This window comes from Pneumocystis carinii (assembly GCF_001477545.1).
Source record: "Pneumocystis carinii B80 chromosome Unknown supercont1.19, whole genome shotgun sequence".
Taxonomy (NCBI): Eukaryota; Fungi; Ascomycota; class Pneumocystomycetes; order Pneumocystales; family Pneumocystaceae; genus Pneumocystis; species Pneumocystis carinii.
The window spans coordinates 1-3,399 of NW_017264731.1; the positions used below are offsets into that span (position 1 = coordinate 1).

Sequence of the window (3,399 nt, forward strand, 5' to 3'; positions counted from 1 at the left end):
TTAATAATTTTAGTCCGATATTTTAATTAATAACTTAGCTTTATTTAGTAAAGTTTAAGCTTATCGAAGAGCTAAAGTTTATGATAAGAACGAGTTCAAGTTTGTCGTAAAAAATCCTTTCAAAATAACTAACTTTTCACTCTACCCATATTCAATTTAGAAACTACCCACTAAACTCCCCCCAAATAGGTGGCAATGGCACGGCCGGTTAAGAGGCAAGCAAAAGTAGTACAAGGAGCACAAGTAGCACAAGATGACATTAAGGAGGAACACCTTTTGGCTTTCATTGCGAAGAAGGAATATGATAAAGAACAAGAATGCAAAAAAAGGCTTGAGGAATATTGTAAAGAGTTGAAGGAAGCAGATGAAAAATTCAGTGTGGATGAAAAAGTTAAAGGACTTTGTGAAGGGAAAGAGAAAAAATGCACAGACCTGAAAGCCAAAGTTGAAAAAGAATTGGGAGATTTTGATGGGAAACTTCAAGATGAATTAGGAAAATTAAAAGATGAAAATTGTAAAAAATATGAAGAAAAATGTATACTTTTAGAAGAGACGGATCATGAAGATATTAAGAAGAACTGTGTCAAGTTGAGGGAAGGATGTTACGAATTGAAGCGTAAAAAGGTGGCAGAGGAGCTCCTTTTGAGGGCGCTCGGAAAGGATGTTAAAAATGATGGTGAATGCAAAAAAAGGATGGAAAAAGTTTGCCCAGTGTTGAGCCGAGAAAGTGACGAGCTGATGTTTTTCTGCCTTGATTCGGATGGAACGTGTAAAGCGCTGAAAACAAAATCAGAAGAAGTTTGCAACCTTTTGAAAACAAAATTGGAGGAGAAAGATTTAGAGGAAAAGTGTCATGAAAGACTTGAGAAATGTCATTTTTACGGAGAAGCGTGTGAAAATGCAAAGTGTGATGAGGATAAGAAGCAATGCGAGGGAAAAAATATTACATATAAAGCGCCGGAATCTGATTCTAGTCCGGTCAAGCCGAAGCCGTCGTTGTTGAGAAGTATTGGGTTGGAAGATGTGTATAAAAACGCGGAAAAACATGGGATTCTTATTGGAAAATCAGGAGTGGATCTACCAAGGAAGTCAGGTACAAAATTTCTGCAAGATCTCTTGCTACTGTTGAGCAGAGATGAGAAGCAGACGGATACAGATAAAAAGTGCAAAAAAGCATTAGAAAAATGTGGTGCTTCTAAGTATTTGGATACTGATTTGATGAAGTTATGTGATGGTAAAAAAGAGGACGAATGCAAAAAAATACTAGATGTAAATGTAAAAGAAAGATGTACAAATCTCAAATTAAAACTTTATCTCAAAGGGTTGTCTACAAAATATAATAATGAAGAATCAGATCCTTTATTGTGGGGACAGCTTCCAACATTATTTACGAAGGGAGAGTGTGCAGAACTTGAGTCGGAATGTTTCTATTTAGAAAATGCGTGTAAGGATAATAAGATTGATGAAGCATGTCAAAATGCAAGAGCAGCGTGCTATAAAAAGGGACAAGACAGGATGTTGAATAAGTTCTTTCAAAAGGAATTGAGGGGAAATCTTGGTCTTGTAAGATTTTATAGCGATCCTGAAGAATGCAAAAAATCTGTGGTAGGAAACTGTACAAAACTTAAAGAAGATAGTAGATACCTTTCAAAATGTCTTTATCCTAAAGAATTATGTTATGCGCTTTCAAATGATATTTTTCTTCAATCCAAAGAGTTAAGTTCGCTTTTGGATGATCAAAGGGATTTTCCATTAGAAAAGGATTGTCTTGAATTGGTGGAGAAGTGTGATGAACTTAGTAGTGATTCATTATTGAATTTAGAAAAGTGTATAACATTGAAAAGACGCTGTGAATACTTTAAGGTTACAGAGGGATTTAGAAAAGTATTTTTAGAAAAAAAGGATGATTCGTTAATGACTCAGGGAAACTGTACAAAGGTATTGCATGAGAAATGTAATACTTTATATAGGAGGAGAAAGAATTCATTTAGTGTTTCATGTGCTTTACCAGAAGAAACATGTAGTTATATGGTATTCCACACAACTCAAGATTGTAAATATTTAAAAGAAAACATCAAGAATGGAGGAATTGTAGGAAAAATTGGAGGAGCAAATGGAAATGAAACAGCACTTGAAGAACTCTGCACAACATGGGGCCGACATTGTCACCAACTTGTGAAGAATTGTCCGGATCAATTGAAAGAAAATAACAATGATCAAAACTGTGAAAAACTCGATGAAAAATGCAGGGATACTTTTGAAAAGTTGAAAGCGAAGGATGATTTGACTCATCTGTTGAAAGGAAATTTAAATAATGAAGAAAAATGTAAAGAAGCATTAGGAAAGAATTGCACTGAGTTGAAAAAGAATCAACCATTCAAAATTCTGCTTAGTGATTGTGAAAAAGATAAGCAAAATGTTTGCAAAGAATTAGTTGAAAAACTAAAAAAGAGATGTCCTACTTTAAAAGCCGGTCTGGAGAATGCGAAAAAAGAGTTGACAGAGAAGAAAAAAGAATACGATGAGCTCAAACAGGTAGCAAAAGAATCTACGGAGAAAGCTAAGTTATTACTATCGAAGCCTCGACAAACTGTAACTCCAAATGCGCAGAATGGCAGTGATTCTGGATCAGCACCACCAGCACCACCAGGGCCACCACCAGCACAGCCACCATCAACTGACGGAACGGCAAACACGTCAGGTGTAACACCAGGAGCACCAGATGGAACACCAGGCACAACAGGTGAGACGAAGAATCCAAGCCTTGGACTCGTTAAAAGAGAATATGTAGCTGAAGGAGTATCAGAAGTAGAAGTAAAAGCATTTGATGCAACGACGATAGCATTGGAATTGTATTTGGAATTGAAAGAAGAATGTAAAGCTTTAGAATTAGATTGCGGTTTTAAAGAGGATTGTCCAGATACTAAACAAGCTTGCGAAAATATAGACACTTTATGTAAACTGGAACCATTAGAAATTAAGCCTCATCATACAGAGACAATAACAAATAAGGTGACGGAAACGAAGACGGAAACAAAGACTGAAACAAAGACTGATGACAAGGCTGATGAGAAGACCGGTACGAAAACTGTTACAGAAACCAAGACAATAGGTGGAGGAAAAGTAACAGAAGAGTGTACAATGATACAAACAACAGATACATGGGTGACGAGTACGTCATTGCATACGAGTACGACAACGAGTACGTCAACGGTGACGTCGACAGTGACGTTGACTTCGATGCGCAAGTGCAAGCCTACCAAATGTACTACTGATTCAAGCAAAGAGACACAGAAAGAAGAAGAAGAAGAAGTAAAACCAAATGATGGGATGAAAATAAGAGTTCCTGATATGATTAAAATAATGTTGTTGGGAGTGATTGTTATGGGGATGATGTAA

The 3,399-nt window shown here is 36.4% G+C and overlaps 1 protein-coding gene across 1 annotated transcript; it reads left to right on the top strand.

Moving 5' to 3' along the window:
* Window positions 1-195: 195 nt before the first annotated feature.
* On the top strand, window positions 196-3,399 carry T552_03702 (hypothetical protein; the record flags this gene model as incomplete). Its single annotated transcript, XM_018372051.1, has 1 exon — window positions 196-3,399. The coding sequence occupies one exon, from the start codon at window positions 196-198 to the stop codon at window positions 3,397-3,399; it is 3,204 nt and encodes a 1,067-aa protein (XP_018224173.1).